The sequence below is a fragment of the Lepidochelys kempii genome, chromosome 7, assembly GCF_965140285.1.
Source record: "Lepidochelys kempii isolate rLepKem1 chromosome 7, rLepKem1.hap1, whole genome shotgun sequence".
Lineage (NCBI taxonomy): Eukaryota > Metazoa > Chordata > Testudines > Cheloniidae > Lepidochelys > Lepidochelys kempii.
This window is the reverse complement of record NC_136386.1, coordinates 26,505,722-26,528,932: the sequence shown is the minus strand read 5'-3', so window position 1 is coordinate 26,528,932 and position 23,211 is coordinate 26,505,722. Positions and strand designations below refer to the sequence as shown.

The window sequence follows — 23,211 nt, the reverse complement described above, 5'->3', positions numbered from 1 at the left end:
AACACCAGCCCTGGCAACCCCATTAAAACAGGGTCATGACCCACTTTGGGGTCCCGACCCACAGTTTGAGAACTGCTAGTTTAAGCAATTGGATAGTGTCTCTAATTAACTTGTTTATATCAGTGAAACTTGTTAGAAAGATCAGAACAATAAAGATTTTTAATTTTACTGCAAAGGCTGACCTCCTTCTCTGTTAGTTCAGCTTGTAAAGCATTAACTTTCTCCTTCAAGTCTTTGTTTTCCTTTTTGAAGGATTCTATTTCTTCCAGTCTTTCTCGGTCATCCCGTTCCCTCTGCTCCTTCAAGCGCTCTATTATTCTCTCCTAACAATAAGAAAGAGTAATAAAAATGTAAGGTATGGTACATCAATTCAGAAAACAAAAACCCTCTTTGTATTAAGTTGCACTGTGAAAATTGATCTTTGGAAGCACATATATCACCTTAATTTTCGAGATAAGGGAAATAAGAGGAGGATCCATCCAACACTTACTGAAGACAATAGAAATACTTCCACTAGCTTCAATGGGCATTGGATCAGCCCCAAATGCTGAATTGTGGTACCATCCCAGACAAAGTTCAACAAAATTTGATATTAATGCAAAATACATATACTTTAAAAATATTTAGAGAACATATTTGGACAATGCACCTGCTTTGTTGTTAATCCATAAATTATGAATGAATGGTCAAAATGACAAAACCACGTTTTCTACTGTACTCAGTTTGAATTTTCTTATTACTTATTATTTACTTATTCTTATTACTTACTTATTTATTTGTTATTAAAGTTCTATGCTGGTTGCAATACAGTCTTCATGAGAGTTCTAAAGTTTAGTTAACAATTGTCTGGTAATTTAGAATGCAAGCAACAATCTGCCAGTTATCGGTAAAGCTATATTCACAGGTATTACATTTTGAGGCAACTAAGAAAAATATTGAATGAGACCGAGAAAAAGGTACCTTTATTTTGATTGTTTATTGATTTATTAGATTATGGGATAAGTCTCCCATGGAATGTGATGGAAGCCATATCACTCGGGAAAGTTAAACCTGAAATACTACTACACTGGCAGGAAAATGGATGGCATAATCCATCTTTTCTGATTCTTTTGGTGTGCCATTTTAGTGCTCTTGATTGTTTCTTTTTAAGTTCTTTTTATACTGATACATGAAATCTCTATTATAAAAGCAGTACCAACTCTTAAAATACTGCTGCATAGCAACATATGACCATGGCTAGTGAAAGTCTAATAGTCAGAATAACATACATTCTCTTTCTCTCATGTTAATTTGCTCTATGCATAGCTTGTTATACTGTAATACATGTAATGTTTTATTCATCAGCTCACTTTATTTGTAAAAAGCTTAGCTATCGTGTAAGGGGGGGGAAGCATTCATTCATTTACAGAACTTATACTGAAATTTATTATTAAGAATATCTAGTTATTTAACTGTCCTCTCTAGACATTCAGTATAATCCTTCTTAGAGGCTTAGAGGCCCTCCAAAACTGTTCCCTTCCTATCCCCCCAAACTACAACAGAAATCTGTAAAAGGCATAACCTCAACCTTTAAGACACATAGAATGAGAATAAAGTGAGGAGTGTGAGCCTAACAAGTTCAGCTCCCACCCCTGCAGCAGCCCTTCCTTCCTCCTCTCCTCTTTACTCTCCTTCCTCCAATGAAGACGTTCCCCTTCCTTAGCCCACTCTATGAAGCATCAAAAAAGTCCCTTTCCTCCAAAAAGGCAGAGCCTTGCATTCCCCAGCTTCTGTACCACAGTCACTAGTTGCTTTCCCTCACTTTCCCCAAATATCTACCATGTGTTCTTTCCCCACCACTGTCTTCAGTGGCCATCATGTATTGTCTGCCTGTTCGCTTCCCAGCATGAGAGAGGGTGTTGGAACTGAGTGGTGGGAAAAGTGGAGCATGAGTAGTGTTTCCAGCAGACAGGGAGGGCTTTTCCAGGCCTCACCAGTCTTTTCAGCTTCCATGGCTCCAACTTTACTTAAGCACAAAACCCTTTGGTGATAACAAAAGATGTAGGTGTCAATAGAGGAGGTTTGGGAACAAACTGATAAATTAAACAGCAACAAGTCACCAGGACCGGATGGTATTCATCCAAGAGATCGGAAGGAACTCAAATGTGAAACTGAGGAACTACTAACCAGACACATGGAGGATAGCTAATGTGATGCCATTTTTTTTTCTAAAAAGAGCTCCAGACATCATCTTGGCAATAACAGGACAGTAAGCCTAACTTCAGTGCCAGGCAAACTGGTTGAAACTATAGTAAAGAACAGAATTATCAGACACATAGATTAATACAATTTGGGGAAAGAGTCAACACAGCTTTTGTAAAGGAAATCATGCCTCACCAATCTATTAGAATTCTTTGAGGGGTCAACAAACCTCCGGACAAGGTTAATCCAGGGGATATAGTGTACTTGGACTTTCAGAAAGCCTTTGATAAGGTCCTTCACCAAGGGCTCTTAAGCAAAGTAACAGTCATGGGATGAGGGGGAAGGTTCCCTTATGGATCAGTAATGGATTAAAAGACAGGAAACGAAAGGTAGGAAAAATGGCCAATTTTCAAAATGGAGAGAGGTAAATAGCAGCATCCCTCAGAGATCTGTATTGGAACCAGTGCTGTTGAACATATTCATAAACGATCTGGAAAAAGGGGTAAACAGTGTGGTGGCAACATTTTCAGATGATACAAAATTACTCAAGATAGTTAAGTCCAAAGCTGACAGTGAAGAGTTAGACAGGGATCTCACTAAACTGGGTGACTGGGCAACAAAATGGCAGATGAAATTCAAAGCTGATAATTGCAAAGTAATGCATATTGGAAAACACAGTCCCAACTATATAGGCACAAAATAATGGGGGTCTGAATTAGCTGCTACCACTCAAGAAAGAGATTGTGGAGTCACTGTGTACAGTTATCTGAAAATATCCACTCAATGTGCAGTGACAATCAAAAAAAACTAACAGAATGTTAGGAACCATTAGGAAAGGGATAGATAATAAGACAGTAAATATCATAATGCCACTACATAAATCCATGGTACACCCATACCTTGAATATTGCATACAGTTCTGGTCACCCCATCTCAAAAAAGATATATTGGAGATGGAAAAGGTACAGAGAAGGGCGACATAAATTATTAAGGAGATGAAGTAGATTCCATATGAAGAGAGATTAAAAAGACTGGGACTGTTCAGCATGGAAAAGAAAAGACTAAAGGAAGATAATGATAGATGTCTATAAAATCACAAAGAATGTGAAGGGGTAAACAGCACTTTTTCCTACACATTACACAAGAACCAGGGGTCACTCAATGAAATTGGTAGGCAGCAGGTTTAAACAAACAAAAGGAAGTACTTCTTCATACAATGCACAGTCAGCCTGTGGAACTCATTGCCAGAGGATGTTGTGAAGACCAAAACTATAAGTTCATGGAGGATAGGTCCATCAATGGCTATTAGCTAAAATGGTCAGGGATGCAACCTCATGCGCTTGGTGTCCCTAAGCCTCTGAATGCCAGATGCTGGTACTGGATTCCAGGAGATAGATCAGCTGATGACTGCCCTGTTCCGTTCATTCCCTTTGAAGCATCTGGCACTGGCCACTGTTGGAAGACAGGATACTGGGCTAGATGGACCATTGGTCTAACCCAGTATCGTCATTCTTATGTGTTTCTTGCATAAAACCCCTTCAGGATTTATCACTTTCCTGCAGTTTAAAGGGCACATTATATGTATTTACTGGGTTTTTAAAATAATATTCATTTAATGGGGTCTTTTGAATTGAAATAAATATTTTCATTATTTTAATTGTGCGAAGAATATTGTTCTATGGTCTTGTGATTAAGGGGAACGTTTGGAAGTCAGGAGGAGATGGCTCTCCTGAAGATCCCTCATGCTCATAAGCCCACCTGGAAGTGGAACTATTATTAATCTCCAAATGTGAGAAGAAAAATTTACCCATTCACCTAGCTCAGAAGACACCCTGACTCTCAACTATGTCCCCTTCCCAAATCAAACTGTCTAAAAAGCTTTTCAGACATGAATGGCCAAGGGGGAGATAATCTTCATGCTGCAGTGGACCTAGATAGAGCTGGAGGTTAGGTAAACCTGTAATGGTTAAACAGGAGAAAAGAAGGCAGATGATGGAGACCAGGAAAAATATTTTTTTTCCTTTTTCAAAAATCTCAGGAAATTAAACTGAAAAGTCTAAATTAATAGGCTGTCCAGTGCAGGTACTCCATAGGAAAGGTATACAGTGACCTGATCAATTGCTTGGTAAAGGACTTAAAAAGGAGGGATTGTTAAAGGAGCATAATGGGGGGGGGGGGCGGGGAAGGTTTCAGGGCTCCTATGACTAGTACAGTAGGGAGTCAATTCCCCTTTCTTGTAGCCCACATTAACCCTCATTTGAGTGGGGGATGGTAAGATCACAGTACTGCGTTGCCTGGAGGACCTGGATGGAAAAAGAGGGGAACTGGCGAAAGCCCCTCAGGCAGATACTTTTATCTGCCAGGTAAGTCCCAGACATCTAATAATAATAAAGTTGCAGCCTGATTAAACCATATCAAGCTTCCCCTGTCCTTCTTTCGGTATAGCCAGACAATGCTAAATGTGTGCTTTACAGTATGTACAATGTGAGCATAGCTGCATGACCGTGAGAATCATAGCTTTCACACTTCCTAAATTTTGTGTTTAATGTGCAAATACCACTGTATTTACCCACTTTTAGCATTTATTTGTATAACAATGTTGCAAATGAAAAGATAAGGAAGTTATCAGCTATTTGCTTCAGGTATAAAAATTGGATGTTTAATAATGGATAAACTGAGAACTCAGTCATGTCTCCTGCTTGATCTGTACATGTAAAATATGTGCTATGTTTCAGTAGTGATCATTATAGACCTGTTTTATTAGTACTGAAAATATTTGTGCTTCTCCAAGAAGTTTAACTGTTTCCTTCTGTTATACAATATGGTACATCAGGCTATCGCGCTTCCTGTTTCATCAATCCTTCAAAGCAAAAACGTACATTATATTGAATGCTCTGTAATTTAACTGTATGTATTAGCACAAAACTAATGTTTAATAAGGTTGTGAGTTTTTAACGTTCAAGTGAAGGCTTTTTTAACTATATAGTAAGGCTTCACTTGCGGGACTTTTAGTACATACATTTGGGAACTTTTTGACATAGGAAAATAATCAGCACTAGGTTTGATGTTCTTGTAATAAGAACATTGATACAGAACAGATATTATTTGCTACTGCACTTCTGAAGAGCAATTTTTTAAAGAGCCTGAAATTCAGTGTTCTTCTCTCATTTTACATCCTGCATTTACTTGTCAGAGAAAATCACCTTTATCCCCTTGGATAAGTGTACATCTATATTAAAGAGTTAAACACTACTACGAGAACCTCCGGCTGAAGACAATGTTGAACAATTATATAGTTCTCTTTCTAACATAGATAAGCTACATAGTGATGACATTCCTTTATGTACTTAGATGTGTTCCATCTTGCATACAGCAAAAAGAAATTGTCAAAGGCAGAGGACAAAAGGCCGACTAGCCATTAAAACCCTTTCCAAGACTATATAATTTTTACAGTGGTAGGCTGCCCAGCTCTATACACCATATTCAAAAGAGAGTGAAATCCTGGCTTCATACAGTCAATAGCAAAATTCCCACTGACTTCAGAGAGGTCACGATTTCATCCAGAGTCTCACAATTTCCTTTAGCCACTTCAATATGACTTTGTGTAGGCATAGAGGTTCGCCCATGTGGATGACGCTGCAGGAATGGGGCCTTAAATAGAAACATCATCACTTTTTTTATTTGAGCAGTATGACAAAAGTGTACTAAGTTTACTTTTTAACATGTCACATATTGTGAGCTACACAAGACATGGATGATGTATGTTATTAAGAGCCCAAACTCACTCCTAATAATAAATACATTCCCAGTTTCTTAGGCGGATATTTAAACTGTAAATTCAAAGATTATCCTGCTGCATTGAATGTAAATTAAGAAATGTTAAAGTATATACATGCTGTAGGCATAAATTACTTTAGAGTGTTTTTATTTTGTTTTTCATACCAATGCCACCTTGAAGATTTAGTTACATAAGGTAATATTCCCTATATAATGAACTATATTAAATGTATACATAATACTCACTCTGACATTTTATTAATGGTTAAATAGTATAAAATTATTCTCAGTCAATCACAAAAGAAGGCTAATTTAACTGTCAGCTGCAGGGGGCTAGATGTCAAAAACGTGTTAAAAGGGCCTAATATACCATGTTTTACTTGATTAACAGCTAACTTGCAGAAATCCCAACAATGTGGTCTTGTATTAGTCTTATTTGCACTGGCAAGCTTTCCTTGTGCACTAATCTAGTACCTCACAGGTCTAATCTACTTGCACTTTATCACAGAAGCAGGAACTGAATTGTAGCAGCATGCTGCTTTATTATCAGACATACTCAATTGCTTATCTACCATGTGGGGCTACAGCAGTTGTATGGCAAGACCAATTTCATAAATATCTGCTTCATGAAAGCAACCTCTTGAGCTGGGCCAGTGCTAAAGCTAAGCTATTTGAAAAGTTTAATATTAACATCAAGGAAGTCAATAGTGTTTTTACCTATTCTTATTTTTAAAAAATTATCTGGGCAGGAATAAAATTATTTTTGGCTTAATACAAAGTGTACCTTTAGTCTTTTTTAAAGAGCTTTCATTGCCTAGAAGAAACTGCAAATATATCAATTAATTATTCCTGCATAGTCCTAACTAATTACTTCCTTAGAATCTTGCACATTATTGCAAGTTATTTGACACCAGAAACAGAATCAATCCTAATTATTCTCAACACCAAAACAGCTATAAACATTTGGTATTTTGGATAAAGGACTGTTTGCCCTATGATGTGATTGGAATAACAGAGACTTGGTGGGATAACTCACATGACTGGAGTACTGTCATGGATGGATATAAACTGTTCAGGAAGGACAGGCAGGGCAGAAAAGGTGGGGGAGTTGCACTGTATGTAAGGGAGCAGTATGACTGCTCAGAGCTCAAGTATGAAACTGCAGAAAAACCTGAGTGTCTCTGGATTAAGTTTAGAAGTGTGAGCGACAAGGGTGATGTCGTGGTGGGAGTCTGCTATAGATCACCGGACCAGAGGGATGAGGTGAACGAGGCTTTCTTCCGGCAACTCACGGAAGTTACTAGATCGCAGGCCCTGGTTCTCATGGGAGACTTCAATCACCCTGATATCTGCTGGGTGAGCAATACAGAGGTGCACAGACAATCCAGGAAATTTTTGGAAAGTGTAGGGGACAATTTCCTGGTGCAAGTGCTGGAGGAACCAACTAGGGGCGGAGCTCTTCTTGACCTGCTGCTCACAAACTGGGAAGAATTAGTAGGGGAAGCTAAAGTGGATGGGAATCTGGGAGGCAGTGACCATGAGATAGTCGAATTCAGGATCCTGACACAGGGAAGAAAGGAGATGTTTTCTAATTCAAAATCTAATTATTTATGTGCAATTCTCAATGCACTAAAATTTGTGGAAATAAATTATAGAACTTGCAAACTGTATGCACACAAAGTTTGCACAGCTGCCCTTTGTACGTGCAAATCTAATGTAAGCGATAGTGTGCCTAGAATCATACACACAAAACTAAAAGCCAGTTTTAGGGCCCTTTTTACAGTAAAACATTTTAAAGGAGAAAAACAGTTAAACCATCTGATTGTGGGGCATCAAGTGGGATTTTTTGTCATTATTTGGTTTGCTATTTTTATGTTTTAATATTCTCTGGACAAAATTCTTCTGTGGAGCGTTTTCAAATCAAGCATGGACTTTTTTTTTTAAAGATATGATCTAGTTCAAATACACCTATTGGACTTAAGTCATATGACTTGTGTTATGCAGGATGTCAAACTAGATGACCACAATGGTCCCTTCTGGCCTTAAAATCTATGAATCTCTGAATAAAGCCTTGTCCACACTAACAAAAGTAAACTGACTTTGAATTCAGTTCAACAACACGCTTAAGTGTTTTGCTGACTGAATTTTCAAAACATGGTTTCCACATTCAGTATTAATACTCTGGGAACTGTTTTAGCACATACAATAGTAGCGAACTAGTGACCTAAACTTCAGGTCTAATTTTCAAAAGTGTGTGAATTAGAAACATAAGTCTCAATAGGACTTACCTTTAAAAATCAGGCTTTAAGTGACATAGGCTATTTAGGTGCCTAAACTTGCAGAGAGACCCCTAGTGGGATTTTCAAAAGTGCCTAGATACCTAATTCCCATGTATTTCAATGGGAGTTTTGAACTGTGTTAAGTAGACCTAGGTTAAACCACAGTCAGTGAATAATCCACATTTCACATAGTATAGACAGGGCTCAAAAAGTCTATCTGCTATTTATCTTGTGGAGATCAAGTGCTGACTCCTGTTCATTAAGACCATCGTTTGCATGGCTGTGAGAATGTATAGAAATCTGTAGCACTACATAACAGTAGATCAGGGATTAAATATCTGCTGGGAAAATCATAACTTTTTTGTGTGTGTGTAATTTTTCTTTTAATGTGTGGGGTGATCTTACCCTTATTAGTCATAAGTGTTTAAGAGGGAGCCTTTTGGGGGAGGGGGAGGTTTACAAATACTTTTTTAAAATGAACCTACAAATAATCACTTTAGGGAAGTGGCAAAGCCACTTTTATGGCGATTGTCTAAATGGCAAAACTGTTGAGCTGATGTCTTCTGCTGAGAACTATAAGAACTGTTCTGAACAGCCACAGGCATCATGATCATGCACTTCCTTCCATAGCATTAGATAGTGCAGAGAGGGATGTCTCACAGATAGTTTCAGGAACAACAGGAAACCTAACAATGATCTAAGTCCTTTATTAGATGGTGTGGTGATTTGGGTGAGTTGTCTGTACAATTTATTAAATTGTAAAGTCCATTTGGAATGTAGGGGCTAGTGGTCTTCTCTGTTGTCCCTGAGTCTCCATGTTGGACTGAAATTCCAAGGCTTAGTGACACAGTGCTGACCATAGAGCATTGATAACTTAGGGTGGTCCTCTATTCAAAGACAAAGACAGGAGACTATATATGGATTATTAACTATCCACTATCACATTTGGAGATTAATAATAGTTAACTTATATATTGATAACTTAGGGTGGTCCTCTATTCAAAGACAAAGACAGGAGACTATATTGCTGGCTCCCACCCAAAAGAGCTGGTTTGTCAGGGGAGAGGTTGCCTGGCTATGAAGCCACATGATAGGAGTATGGGATCACCAGTTGAGGCTGATCTGGGGGTCATATGATGGAGGCACTGGAACATTATATAAAGGGCAGAAGCTGATCTATTCAGGGTATTCACCATCTTCAGCTACTCAAGAAGGGTGATGCAAGGGAGAACCCTGCCTACCTGAACTCAGGTGGTCCCCCAGGGAAAGCATGAGTTGGAAGGAGGAGCATTGCATTCAGCAGGTTTGATGTTTTTATATGATCTTTACTCTCTCTGTTTAATCTGATAGTGAAGAGCAATGGTGGTTTAGGTCTTGTGCAAAGTGCCTGTGTGCTATGCGTTGCACCTATCATATGACCCACTGAAGAGGATGTTGTTCATCCTTCAAGTTCGAATCGGACCATGACATCACTGATTGGTTTGGTTTCTGTGAACACGTGAGGCTGATCAGGCCAATTTGAGCTTTGAATTGTCTGTGGCACACTGAACAAGAGATGCCACTATGGCTTACTTCATTACTGGCAGACATGCTACTGTTGCGAGATTTATGCTGCTGGTGCTTCTGCTCTGCCTCAGCAATTCTCCTCTGTTCATAGACTGTAGCTCAAATACGGATGAGGCTTCACAAGGTAGAACAATCATGAGTGAGATCTTCCCAAAAAAACTCTCAGTCAACATTGAAATGCCCCAAGGATAACTTGAGGGTGACTTAAAACATTTCTTCTGGCCTCCCTAAGAGCACCTTTCCCTCCTTTAGCTTGGCATAAAAGATCTTCTTTGGCAGTCACCCATCTGACATTCTGGTGACATGGCATGTCCATCTTATCTGTATTTTCATCAGAGTAGGGATGCTTGGAATGCCTGCCTGTCTGAGAACCTCAGTATCTGGAACCTTGTCTTGCCATCTTATCCTCATTAGTTTCCTCAGACAGCACATGTGAAAGTGATTGAGCTTCATCGCATGATGTCTGTAAACTATCCAGATTTCATAGGCATACATCAGAGTTGACAACACAATGGCTTTGTAGACCTTCAGCTTTGTTGATTAATGCCTCTACGTTCCCACACATTTGCACGTAGTCTGCCAAAGACCACATTCGCTTTGGCAGTCTCACGTTGGTTTAATCAATAACGTGAACTGCACATGAGAGTGTACTGCCGAGGCAGGTGAACTTGTCCACTGCATACAGGGTTTGGCCATTCACTGTGACAGTAGGCTCTACATGAGGCTTTCCTGGTGCAGGCTGATATATCACTTCTGTTTTCTTGATGTCAATTGTGAGACCAAAGTTGTCACAAGCTGAAGAGAAATAGTCCATACTTCACTGTGTGTCAGACACAGATTTGGCATTCAGGGAACAGTCATCAGCAAACAGAAGACTGCAAACAGTCACTGCCTGTATCTTTGTCTTCACCTGCAGTCTCCTCACATTGAAAAGCAGTCCAGTATCTGATGCCAATCCTGGTGTCTCAGTCACAAAGGGCATCTGTAAGCATGACAGAGAACATCATACTGAAGAGGGTTGGGACCAATATACAGTCCCGCTTGACTCCACTGGTGACTGGGAATGGTTCAGATAACTCATCTTCCACAACACGAGCGATCATGCCATCATGGAATTGCCGAACCATTGTGATGAATTTCTCCAGGCAACTGAATTCTGCCATCATCTTCCAAAGGCCTTCCTGACTGTATCAAATGCTTTTGTCAGGTCAATGAAATTCATATACAGGTTGCAGTCCTCTCCTTGGACCATTACCTTGTTGCGATGGAGAGTTTTGTGTGTCCCAATGATCCTCAGAACTATGCCAGCTGGAGACTTGTGCTCCTATTAGGGCCACCCTTCGCAAACTGAAGAGGTAAACTATAAGGCTCACACTTTTGGGTGGAGTTCTGGAAGAGGGGGAGTTCAAGGTATGGGGAGAATCTGAGGGATCAACACTAGTTTTAGGGGCTGGGCAGGGGATTGTATAGTTGTGGCTCTCAGGAGGGGGTGCCAGATAGATCTGAACCCCAAGAGTTTGCCCAGAGGCTCTAAGACAGTAGTAATGCCAGGTGAAAACAAAACCAGGTTATGTACTACACTGACTTGGGTACCAATAGTCCCCACCCCTCTTCTGGTCACCTGACCATCCCCACACTGACCTAGCATGGTGCTGCATGTGCCTCCGCTCTGTACCAGGTAACTTTCTGGTTCTCTAATCCTTAAAGGTGGAACTCACCTTCTCCAACAACCCACCACTTAATGTGGGATGAAGTCATTTGCAAGTTAAAGGCATAAAACTCCAAATAAAAATAAAGAGCAGATTATTTAAGGGTTAATTCTGTAATTTTACATAAACTTTCTTTCATTTCTTTCTTTGGTGCTCCACCACTTCAAAAAAGCATCTTTTTATTCTGGACACACTTCACCCCCTCATTGAAAGAGCACCGTATAACACTGCTACATGCTAAACATTACCTTCTCTGACAGAGCTTCTTCTAATGTTGCTAGAGCTGTGTCCGTGTTACTGGAATCCGTCTGCAACGATTTCACTCTGTCTTTTAAATTGGTTAGCTGTTTATCTTTGTCCCTAAGTTGCTCCTGTAGATTTTCGATCTGAAAATAAAAATAGATCACAGTATTAATCAATATTTTCTTATCATTCAAGCAGAGAGTTGGGCCATAATAATCTGCATTACTAAAACAGCTACATGTACATGCACTGTGCTGTATCCCTCAGGATACTGCAGATCTTCTATACCGCACATGATGAACAACAGAGAAACTTCTTCTTTTGCTCAATTCTTTCAGTATTCATGGTTACATATTAGAAAGTTTTGGGGCAGAAGGGGTGGATTTGGAGGGTGTTGCGGAAGAAGAAGGGAAGCCTCAAAACCTATGGATAAGCGTCTTAAACTTCTGAATGTTTATTTGAACCAAACTCTTGGAGGTGCACCCAGCATTCGTTAGCCTTTTGAAGGTGCAACCAGCAGTACTGAATATGTAAACTGCAGCTGGTCAGGGGTAGCTCTAATTTATATGTCTAGATTTTTTTTAATGATACATATTTTGACACGATTCTCTCATTTTTCTGAGTGCTCCATTGTATAACCTGAGCATGGCCCCAAAGGCATAATTCACAGACAACTAGTGGGGCTTGGTCCATCTTAAATTTTTGGTGGAATGCACAATCTGGGCAGCCAGTCTCCACCAGCACTTTTGCTCTTAGCCACGGTTTTGCTAGCATGAATGTATGAACATTAAAAGTTGGACCAACTTTCACTTCTCAAAGGCAAATACATAGTAACACGGCAGGAATGGTCAACTATGATATAAAATGGGGAAAATCTGTTGAGGTATCAGTTTATAATATATGTCAGAATATCCCTATTTCCACACAGTTAGAACTAAACATATCCTCCTTGTGCACTGAAAGCTCCTACTGACTTCAGTGTGAATCATGCTCACAAAGATTTCAGGACTGCAGCTGAAAAAATGTGCCAAATCTGTTGAGCAAAGTCTATACCATAAAATATTTTTGTGGGTAACTGATTTAAAGTAACTGCATGTAAAGCAGGCTCTTAATAGGAAGAACTTGTGATATGGATCAAGTTAAACAAGTATGAAACAGCATATTTGGCAAATAAACCATGTACTGGCAGCAAACCAGGCACTTTTATCCATTATCTATAGCCTGAGAACAAACAAGCTAAACTGCAGATTATAACTCTTGTACATGATTGGTAGCCTGGATCTTCTCCTGGGGACTACATTAGTTACCATTGACTATATGCTTTTATTTCTCTTACTTCATATCATGTGCCTCTTATCTAAAAAAACCCAGCATATGCAAAATATTCCTTTTTTACAAACTTAAAATGTCAAGGAGGAAAAATAATACGACTTAAAAATACATACATTTAAAATATTTCTTTTGCATTACATACTTTTAAGGAACTTTTTTTTTATTATTATTATTATTATTATTATTATTAAAGAATCATGTACAAATTGTATCTCAACAAAAACCCCAAAGAACATGCTAGAACCCACGCAGGATATGATCAAACAATTACAACCCATACTTGATGAGGATCACATCATGGAAGATATCGTTCCTGAACCCTCTCCCCCTTCTGGCCTTCAAACAACCCCCCACAATCTGGGCAAGATCATCAGCAGAAGCAAGCTCCTCACAGGATTAGGACACACCAACTCAAAGCGGCACCAGACCCTACCAGAACAACAGGTACAAAACATACAGATATACCTCCCCTGCTACAATGATCAATACCCCCCCAACACACCTTTCAAGATGCATGGGTCCAACACATGCCTATCACAACATGGTGTGTACCTCATCCAGTGCATCAAATGCCCCTACAACTGCCATGTGGGTGAAACCAGACAATCATTACACTCTCAGATGAACTCACACAGAAAAATGATAAAAGACAAAAAAAACCCTATCACTCACAGGTGAACACTTTTCACAAAGTGATCACTCCGTATCTGAACGCTCAGTCCTCGTCCTCAAAGGAAACGTGCACAACACCTTCAAAAGACAAGCCTAGGAACTTAAATTCATAACTCCGCTAGACACTAAAAACCATGGACTTATCAGAGACACTGGTTTTATATTACCTCACCCACCTTCTCTCTCATATTATGTGACCAACAGTGGCTCATAGCCTGGCTGCAACAACACTGCAAACAACATAAAATTTCTTAAGAGTAAGAAGGCAAACATGAGCAAAGCTTAAAAATATACAAGAGGGAAAACAGACCAAATCAGAGCTGATAATATGGCTATAACTACAACGTATATAAAGTGTGACAGGGTCAGGACAGATGGCTACAAAAGAGTGGTCGAAAGTAGATAACCTGGAACTAATGTAAGCAGGTCCCTTTTCCCTGGGTAAAATAACAGGGACTATTCCAGAACACTCAGGAACTTTCTAGAACTAATTAAGGCTGGCAGGCTAATTAGGACACCTATAGCCAATTGGGAAGCTGCTCGAATTAATTAAGGCTAATCAGGATACCTGGTTTTAAAAGGCTCTGACTCCAGTTAGTGAGGTGTGCGTAAGGAGCTGGGAGCGAGAGGACATGCTGCTGGAGGATTGAGGAGTACAAGTGTTAACAGACATCAGGAGAAACGTCCTATGGTGAAGAAAAAGAAGGTGTTGGGGGGAGGCCATGGAGAAGTAGCCCAGGGAATTGTAGCTGTTGCACAGCTGTTTCTGGAGGCCCTCTACACAGCTGCAGCCCATAGGGCTATGGGCTGGAACCCAGGATAGAGAGCAGGCCCGGGTTCCCCCCAAACCTCCCAACTCCTGATCCAACACAGGAGGTTCCACCAGAGGGGAAGGTCTCTAGGCTGTTCCCCAACCCACATGGTGGATCAGCAGAAACTGTGGGGATTGTTCTTACTCTTTTTTCCCCCATGCTGGCCACTGATGAGGTTATCTGAGTGAACGGCAGATTTGAGCCACGAAAGTGGCCAAACTGAGGGCTACTGTGAATCTCTGAGGCAAGCAAAATCCGCCAATAAGCGCAGGACCCACCAAGGTAGAGAAGGAACTTTATCACAAAAGCCATATTTATGTAAGCTTACAACTTTCAATATTCTCAAATCAAAAGAAAACAGTCTAGAAAATCAGTGCCACTTCCATCACTTCAGCTTTCCCCTATACTCCTTATGTTGTTCCTCCCTCATTATGGTACTTCATTTTGATTTATCTTATTGAATGCTTTAGGGGTGTTAGAATCGGGAATCCAGTGTTCTATTCCCAGCTCTGCAAATGACCATCTCTAAGACCTTAGCAAATTGCTTAAGCTGTCTACTATGTAAATGGGCATAAAAAGAGTATAACCTTATCTTTCTGAAGTTTTCCAAGTGATATGACATCTTCAAAAAAGCATGCCTTTGGATAAGTGTGATATAAATGCCACCCCGAATGGTCAGAAAATGTCATCACAGAGTAAGACAACTTTCATTAATCATTCTTGAAGCTGATTTTCTTCTATTACATGGAGTTTAGTTAAATATTTTTAAAAGTTGATTTATTACCTAAGGGTGCTCAATTCCAATGGACAATGTACAGTAAGAACCTATTCCATATGAATACCTATATACACACACGAATGCAGAACTATCATAGCAGTTTTAGTTTTCTGGCTGTTGTCCACTTCATATCTTCAGAGGTGGATTAGAATAAAGAGAATGATATACCCACATGTATCAAAAATAGATCAATGGAGCTACCATACGCAATGTTCCCGTTTGTGCAACTGATCCTGCAACAACAGAGCCTTTGGTCAGGTTGCTCTACTATCATGTTATTTCTGTTGACAGTAGTCCCTCAAGTACAGATCCACAAGTGAAAATAAACACAATTTATGGCAAAAATCACTTAAATTAAGAACGTTACACCTGGCCATTATTCATCTAAGCAGCAGCCCTCGGATAGTATCAGATATTATATTCACTAAAGCTTAATGAAGGAACTGTCAAGGATGTTATCCTCTTCCTCTCCCGGATGAAGCACAGAACTATTTGGCTGGAGGAGGGTTAAACATACAGTAGTGTTAAAGGCTCAACAACTATGTTTTTATACTCAGAGATACTGTAGCTTGGGCTTACAAGATATATGAAGACAGACTCACTGGTTGAATCACTTTGATTTTCCTCTACTTAAAAATAAACATTTTAGCTACTATGCTCACTTTCACACAAACGTGTCTCCAAGAATTTTATCATATATATTTTTAGGCAGTTTTATAAAACCCTTATTCTTCCTTAATATATTATAGATGTGAATGGCCAAGCAACTGCCACAGACTTCCTGTCATTGACTTACTACTGTGCATATATAAAACCTGAAGTTGGAAGATTATTTCATAGCTGTTGAAAATCTTTACAACTAAAGCCTTATATGGTAGAAGCCAACCACATAATGCTGAATAAATAGACATCTTTAGCATTGTGGTTGGTTTATATGAGTCTTCTAAGAGTCCCATTTGAATATTGATGCAGGATAAAAATAGACCACTCTTTTCAATAGTGTTTTGTTCCTGCCTTTTATGGCTGATGTAGGTTATATAAAATCCCATAATATATTAATGCATAGTAATAGTAAAGGAAGATAAATAATGGGAAAACTGCATTGAGAGGTTGTCAATTTATAATAGAACAAGCTGTCATGACATTTTATAAAACAAATTCTGAGACGCTTAAACAAACATTAGTTTGAAGCAATAATGTATTGATTAAATTATCTATATTCTGTCATTTTTAATAGGAAGCAGTTTTTTAAACTTCCCGTATGACATTTACATAGGTCCTGGCAACCTGGCAAAAAAACAACAACAACGCTGAATATGATGGAAACTGCAACCTTAACGGTTCAGTGGGGCCTTTATTGAGGAAATGCTTTTCTCAAATCACTGCACATCAACCTCATGGGTGATCAACATGTTCCACATTAATCACAAAGGTTCAGTGTACAGATTAATCCAGCTGCTCCAATGTTATCTCTCATTAGTTTAACATTAATCTGGAAAAACTGTATAAATAATGTGTTCAAAATCCAATTGCAGTGAAAGTCATTAAATGGATCAGTGCTCCAGTCTCTATATGAAAAATATTACCTCTGCAGAGCTTGACATGTGACCTCATACAGGCAAAAACTCCCATTCATTTCACTAAGTCTTCCTACTTAAGGTCTTCAGATTAAAGCTCCAATTCAGGAAAGCATCCCCGGTCAGGACAGCAGTTAAGAACATGTTTAAAATTAAGGAAGCACCTAATCACTGTTTTGAATCAGGGCCTGAATCTTTACTTTGATAGACTCCAGCAGAGCACACATTAGACCAGATGCTGCATGTGCTGAAATCAATAGAAAATTTGCCATTGACTTCATATAATAATGCAATACTTTGCACATGCAAAGCAACTTTCATCCAAAAGAGCTCAAAGACTTCAGCTGAACCAGAATCAGACCCACTACTACTGTTATAGCTGAACTAGATTATTTAGAGGATACTAGAGTATTTATTACAAACCTAAAGCCAAATTCTCTGCTCATTTAACCCCACTGAATTCAGCAGAGTTATGCCAGCAGAAATTTGGCCCCTAATAAGCAAGAATGTATAACCACTGCAAAACGGGGATGCACATTGGCATGAAAAAACATCTTAAAATGTGTGAGGTTAATTGAAGATATTTTTGACAACTTATAATTAGCAGTTAGGGCTTGCGTGTAACACACACACACACACACACACACAGAAAGAGAGCGCGAGTCTGTGCGCACATGCTAGTGGTAATTTCTTTATCGAAATGTGTTGCAATCTGAAGAGTGGCTAGGTCGATATGTCAGATAGTACTATGCCAATACTGTATCCTAATTTAAACTTCTTATAGTACAGTGATGTGAGTATGACATTATTACTATGGGTAAGAAATCCCTACTTGCTCTGTGACACAGTAAAATACTAGCTTTAAAAAAAAGACACACCAAGTATACTCCATACATTTTCATCATTGCTATCAGCGATATTGGTGACGCTATTTTAATTTTGACATTTAAATATATAAATATGCATCATAGCAACTGGACAAATTCTGTCCATGTCTGGAATTTGGCTCTGTATAAAGAGTTAAAGCTCAAGAGACACTACATGCTCCATCTCTCTGAGTATTACTGGATATCTGTCTTCTTCGAGGAAACAGAAAGGGAGTGGGGGTGGACAAGACGCTGGAAAGATATTATGTAGATTTCTATTTCATACATAGTAATATTTTTGTTCATGCATATATTTTTGTTCAGACATAGATATAGGAGATAAAAGTTCCAAACTCATTAACACCTATTTTATGGCATTTGTAACAGTCACATCCAAAATTACACTAACTGGTACTTCGAGATTTGCACACCATGTTTCTTTACTTTTATCCAAGTATTAATGATTCTAACAACTACTTCATGACCCCCTGTGGAATATTTAAGCCACTGCATGTTTCAGCTTCATCAAAATATATTTTCAAATAGAGGGGGGAAATACCAGGAGAGTGTTTCCAAAAACATGTAATCAATATTCAAAGTTGGGATCTGCTCTTCTATTATTATCAGCTTGACCTACCCATGTAGGCACCCCAAATTAAAGTACTTATTTCCTATGTGCAGTGCTTATCTGAATTCCAAAGTATTTTATACGATTTCCTTCCCCTTCAAACTAATTTTAAAATATGATCCAAGCCTTAACCAAGAAAACATGTTCTAAAATATTACAGCATTTAACAAAATTCTTCCCTCAGAGGTAAAGAGAACAGGCAGCAAATTAAAAACATCCACATTGAATTACAACGGTTTTAATGACAGGTTTCAGAGTAGCAGCCGTGTTAGTCTGTATCCGCAAAAAGAAAAGGAGTACTTGTGGCACCTTAGAGACTAACAAATTTATTTGAGCATAAGCTTTCATGAGCTACAGCTCACTTCATCGGATGCATTCCTGTTTTAATGTAGATCATTCAGTTCATGGCCCACAGATAAAGCAATACACAAATAGCCTCTTTCGTCTCCTACTTACACTGGTACAAATCTGGAGTAGCTCCAAGAAGTTATTTAAATTATACTGGTGTAAAATGAAAGGAAAAAGTCTTTTTTTTTTAAAAGAGAGGTTGGACAGGAGCTTAATAATCATCTTCTAGCACAGAAAAGATCTCATGGTTAGCTAAACTTGGACCGATCTCTCAATAGGGGTAGGGAGCACAATGGGATTTTGTATTCTTAAACACTAAAATCTTGTAACACATCAAATTAACTGGCTCTTCGTGGGCTTTTTAAACTGAGAATGATATAGTTTATGACAGGTTATTGGTCTCTCTCTAACATACATGTAGGTATGTACATGCATATATATACACACACACAGATACATATACACACATATACATACACAGACCCCTACTATCTGAGAAGATAGATTAGACAGAAGCAGCCAGTTTAGCCCATTAGAGATGTTAATTTTATTTCTCACATGCATGCCTCTGGCAAGGTGGGACATGCATTACCATCAGGTTGTCAACATGTAATCCCCATCTACCTTTGCTGCCCTGACATTGCGCCACTATCTTTAAAAAAATAAATTCATCTAATCTTTCAGTATTTTAATAAATGTGTATATTCTCATCATTTAAATTTGACACTACTGATACATTTTTTTTAAAATACATTACACTTTCTGATAATAGTCTGGTCTATTAGGCATCCTGTCCATAAACTGCAAGTGCTAATCCTGTCACTTTTGGGGGACTGTCTCAGGAACACTCCTTGAATACTCAACGGATTAAATTAAATCTCACCTGCTGACATTATTTGTAATTCTACAGAAAGCTACATTCTCAAAAAAAAATTTCATTATCCAAGTTAAAGCTAAGATACTGTACTCTGTAATTTGCAAGAAAATAATATAATCAAAGACAATTTACAAAATAGTGTCTTTAACGATCTATAATAAGGTGTAACAGAATTTTTCAGAGAAAATTTCCTATGGCCTTTTTATGAAACCTTAAACATTTGCTAATACAATTAATTTAGCTCAACATACTTTCTACTCTGCTTTGGATTTATATGGGTTTTAATTGACTTAAACAACAAATATTTTGTAATACTGGCTCTTTGAGTCCTAAAACTAATTTTGTTTGACTCCTCTTAGTTTCTCTAGACCTAAATCATTTTCTGAAATTCGTTTCACATTACAGAAGGAATCAACATATTCCAGTAAAGTGATTCAAAAAAGATAAGATTAGTTTCATTTACATCGAAAAGGAAAACCCAGGAAAAACAGAATTTGTGATTATAAATTTTTTTCATTCTTTATTTAGTAAAAAAACTTATGTATTTAAAGAAACCAAATTCCAAACAATATTTTGAAAATTATTATAACATTCTAATGAAAAAGTTAACAGAATCTGAGAAAGATTGAATAGAAAAAACATTTATGCAATGGAAAAGACAGAATTTCAAGCTCCCCTTTTCCCTCCCCAGATATGTTTTTTTCTTCAGAAACTGTTTTCGTGGTTGGATTTTAAGACTAAGAATTTTGAACCCTAGCATCCATTCTCACATGTTAGTCCCCTCCCAGAGGCACACAAACATAATGAATGATACAAAAATGAACTACTCAACTGAAAAAAGACAATATTAAGGGTAGCTCAAATGCAAATAACCATACCTGGTTATTTAAACACAATTTACTTTATATTGGTTAGTGTGACTCATGGTAAATGTTCTGACTCACACTGCAAATGGTCCATTTCAGACACATCTCAACATACTTCAGAATCTGGTATCACTAAAGAAATAACTCTGGTAAGGACCTAATACAATAGAAAAATAAAAAAATAGAGAGTTGTACAAAGGACTGTGCACTTTACTAAATTTTTAAGCCGCTGTGATAATACATTCTTAGTTAAAATCAGTTAGAACAAAACCAATTTTTTTAAAGATGCAGATTAAACTTTTTTGCCTACTGTAACATACTCGGGCAAAAAAATACGGCTACATGATAGGCAGATAGCACAGGGAATAGTTTTTGGAAAGAAGCATTGATTTGTATCCAGAAACATTTCACAGAGTGAAGTGTGGTCATCAAGTGTCAAGGCAGATGAAAAGTAATTTTTAATATTACTTTAACAGACTTTACGGTAACTACATAAGGTCCTGATCCAGTAAGAATATACACAATCTGCCTCCACAGCCCTACATCAGCTTCCATGGCATGGAAGCTGCACTCTTATTTTATTAATCAGGGTTTTGAGTAACAAAATGTTTTCACTGTGCACTTCTTTTGCTTCGATAGTTTGACATTTCAGAACACTGTAATGATCAAGCCAGAGAATAGTCCTTGTAAGTGCTTGCAGATTTAGCACATGAACAGTGAACTTTTGTTCTTCTTTGAGGGGAAAAAAATTATACAACCTACACTTATATAAATTCAAAAAAATCAAAATATATGGTTATAAGACATTTAGATATAAAAATTACAATAAATATGAATTAGAAAAATATGTTAAAATACACAGCATTTTTTGGAAAAATGCAAGATTTTGTTTATGAAGTAGAGTTAAAGGAGGAGGATTTGCTGCTTCCAATTACATATATGATGGTAATTTATTTGTTATTACTATTCTCTTGTCTTTATCAGGGTAGTGAGGAAATGGTCTATAAATCTTTTCGAAGTATGTTAGATTTTCTTCATTTTTGTATGTCGTTTCAATACTTATCACAGTTCTGAATCATTCACCACACTCCTAGTGAAAAAGTGTTTCCTAATATCCAACAGGTTTCAGAGTAACAGTCGTGTTAGTCTGTATTCGCAAAAAGAAAAGGAGTACTTGTGGCACCTTAGAGACTAACCAATTTATTTGAGCATAAGCTTTCGTGAGCTACAGCTCACTTCTTCGCATGCATACTGTGGAAAATACAGAAAACCTGGATTTGTGCTGGAAATGGCCCACCTTAATTATTATACACATTGTAAGGAGAGTGATCACTTTACATAAGCTATTACCAGCAGGACAGTGGGGTGGGGGGAGAGAAAACCTTTTGTAGTGATAAACACCCATTTTTTCATGATTTGTGTGTATAAAAACAAACATCTTCTGTATTTTCCACAGTATGCATCCGATGAAGTGAGCTGTAGCTCACGAAAGCTCATGCTCAAATAAATTGGTTAGTCTCTAAGGTGCCACAAGTCCTCCTTTTCTTTTTGCTAATATCCAACCTAAACCTCGGCCACTGCAACTTGAGACCATTACTCCTCCTTCTGTCATCTGCTACCACTGAGAACAGTCTAGATCCATCCTCTTTGGAACCACCTCTCAGGTAGTTGAAACCAGCTATCAAATCCCCCCTCATTCTTCTCTTCTGCAGACTAAACAATCCCAGTTCCCTCAGCCTCTCCTCATAACTCATGTGTTCCAGTCCCCTAATCATTTTTGTTGCCCTCCGCTGGACTCTTTCCAATTTTTCCACATCCTTCTTGTAGTGTGGGGCCCAAAACTGGACACAGTACTCCAGATGAGGCCTCACCAATGTCGAATAGAGGGGGACAATCACGTCCCTCGATCTGCTGCAATGCCCCTACTCATACATTCCAAAATGTCATTGGCCTTCTTGGCAACAAGGGCACACTGTTGACTCATATCCAGCTTCTCGTCCACTGTAACCCCTAGGTCCTTTTCTGCAGAACTGCTGCCTAGCCATTCGGTCCCTAGTCTGTAGTGGTGCATGGGATTCTTCCGTCCTAAGTGCAGGACTCTGCACTTGTCCTTGTTGAACCTCATCAGATTCCTTTTGGCCCAATCCTCTAATTTGTCTAGGTCCCTCTGTATCCTATCCCTATCCTCCACCATATCTACCACTCCTCCCAGTTCAGTGTCCTCTGCAAACTTGCTGAGGGTGCAATCCACACCATCCTCCAGATCATTAATGAAGATATTGAACAAAACCGGCCAGAAGACCGACCCTTGGGGCACTCCACTTGATACCGGCTGCCAACTAGACATGGAGCCATTGATCACTACCCGCTGAACCTGATGATCTAGCCAACTTTCTATCCACCTTATTGTCCATTCATCCAGCCATACTTCTTTAACTTACTTGCAAGAATACTGTGGGAGACTGTGTCAAAAGCTTTGCTAAAGTCAAGGAACAACAAGTCCACTGCTTTCCCCTCATCCACAGAGCCAGTTATCTCGTCATAGAAGGCAATTAGATGAATCACTTGCCCTTGGTGAACCCATGCTGACTGTTCCTGATCACTTTCCTCTCCTCTAAGTGCTTCAGAATTGATTCCTTGAGGACCTGCTCCATGATTTTTCCAGGAACTGAGGTGAGGCTGACAGGATCCTCCCTCTTC

The 23,211-nt window shown here is 38.6% G+C and overlaps 1 protein-coding gene across 9 annotated transcripts in view; it reads right to left on the bottom strand.

Annotated features, from left to right (window-relative positions):
• Window positions 1–23,211, bottom strand: part of ERC2 (ELKS/RAB6-interacting/CAST family member 2) — an 833,583-nt gene that overhangs the window by 448,247 nt on the left and 362,125 nt on the right. For all 9 annotated transcript variants that reach the window (XM_078853606.1, XM_078853612.1, XM_078853608.1 and 6 more), the window contains 2 exons: window positions 11,761–11,898; window positions 183–323 (listed from right to left, as the gene is read on the bottom strand). In XM_078853606.1, the coding sequence (XP_078709732.1) occupies window positions 183–323; window positions 11,761–11,898 (279 nt within the window). The remainder of the gene's footprint in view (window positions 1–182; window positions 324–11,760; window positions 11,899–23,211) is intronic.